The following is a 668-nucleotide window of genomic DNA, read 5'->3' on the forward strand; positions in this document are numbered from 1 at the left end:
GCTTTGATGCCACGGTGACGCCAGACAGGGCAGCCCAGGGGGGGTCTGAGCAGCAGGTGAGTGCTGGGTGCCCCCCAGAGCCACCCCCAACCCTCCACCTCCCTTTCCACCCTGCTTGGCCAGAAGGCCAGCACAAGGACACCTCTGTGTGTTGTCCATCACCCCCCTCACACCACGAGGGTTTTATCCTTGCACAGTGTCTCCCCCTACCTGGTTGGCGTGGTAGCTGTTGAGCCAGCGCTCGATGTGGGTGGCGTACCAGCCGGGCACCAGGCAGCGGCTCTGCAGGGTGCGCAGCTTCGGCGCGGCCTCGGGCCCGGCCGTGATCACCTCGTGGAAGGTGTACCTCAGGGCGAGCGGGTCGTCGTGAGCCCGCTGGTGCTGCCAGGAGAGAGAGAGGAGGGTTTGCTCCGGGGCGACCCACGTCCCGGGCTGCCCGCGAGGCACCCCGTGGGCTTCTTGGCACCCCGTGGGCTTCTTCAGCCAAAAAGCGTGGTGCCCGGAGCCCACCTCCCCAGCCGAGGGGATGGAGGGAAGCCCCTCGCCCACCCCCGAGCCGGGGGAGCGGCAGGGCAGGCAGCTCACCTGATACCAGGAGTAGGCTCGATCTGCAGGGTTGATGAGGATGGTGATGACTTTGGCCTTGGAGAGCAGGGCTGCGGCTCGCC

The 668-nt window shown here is 67.5% G+C and overlaps 1 protein-coding gene across 1 annotated transcript in view; it reads right to left on the bottom strand.

The window, feature by feature from the left end:
* The window catches only part of LOC103775639 (bifunctional heparan sulfate N-deacetylase/N-sulfotransferase 1-like), a gene marked incomplete at its 5' end in the record, with an annotated part of 4,214 nt that overhangs the window by 1,813 nt on the left and 1,733 nt on the right, over positions 1-668 (bottom strand). Inside the window, 2 exons of the mRNA XM_008943109.1 lie at positions 211-381; positions 586-668. The exon at positions 586-668 is cut by the window's right edge and continues 86 nt beyond it. Of these exons, the coding sequence (XP_008941357.1) occupies positions 211-381; positions 586-668 (254 nt within the window). The remainder of the gene's footprint in view (positions 1-210; positions 382-585) is intronic.

Source organism: Merops nubicus, unplaced genomic scaffold (genome assembly GCF_000691845.1).
Source record: "Merops nubicus isolate BGI_N331 unplaced genomic scaffold, ASM69184v1 scaffold24586, whole genome shotgun sequence".
In the NCBI taxonomy this organism is placed as follows: Eukaryota; Metazoa; Chordata; class Aves; order Coraciiformes; family Meropidae; genus Merops; species Merops nubicus.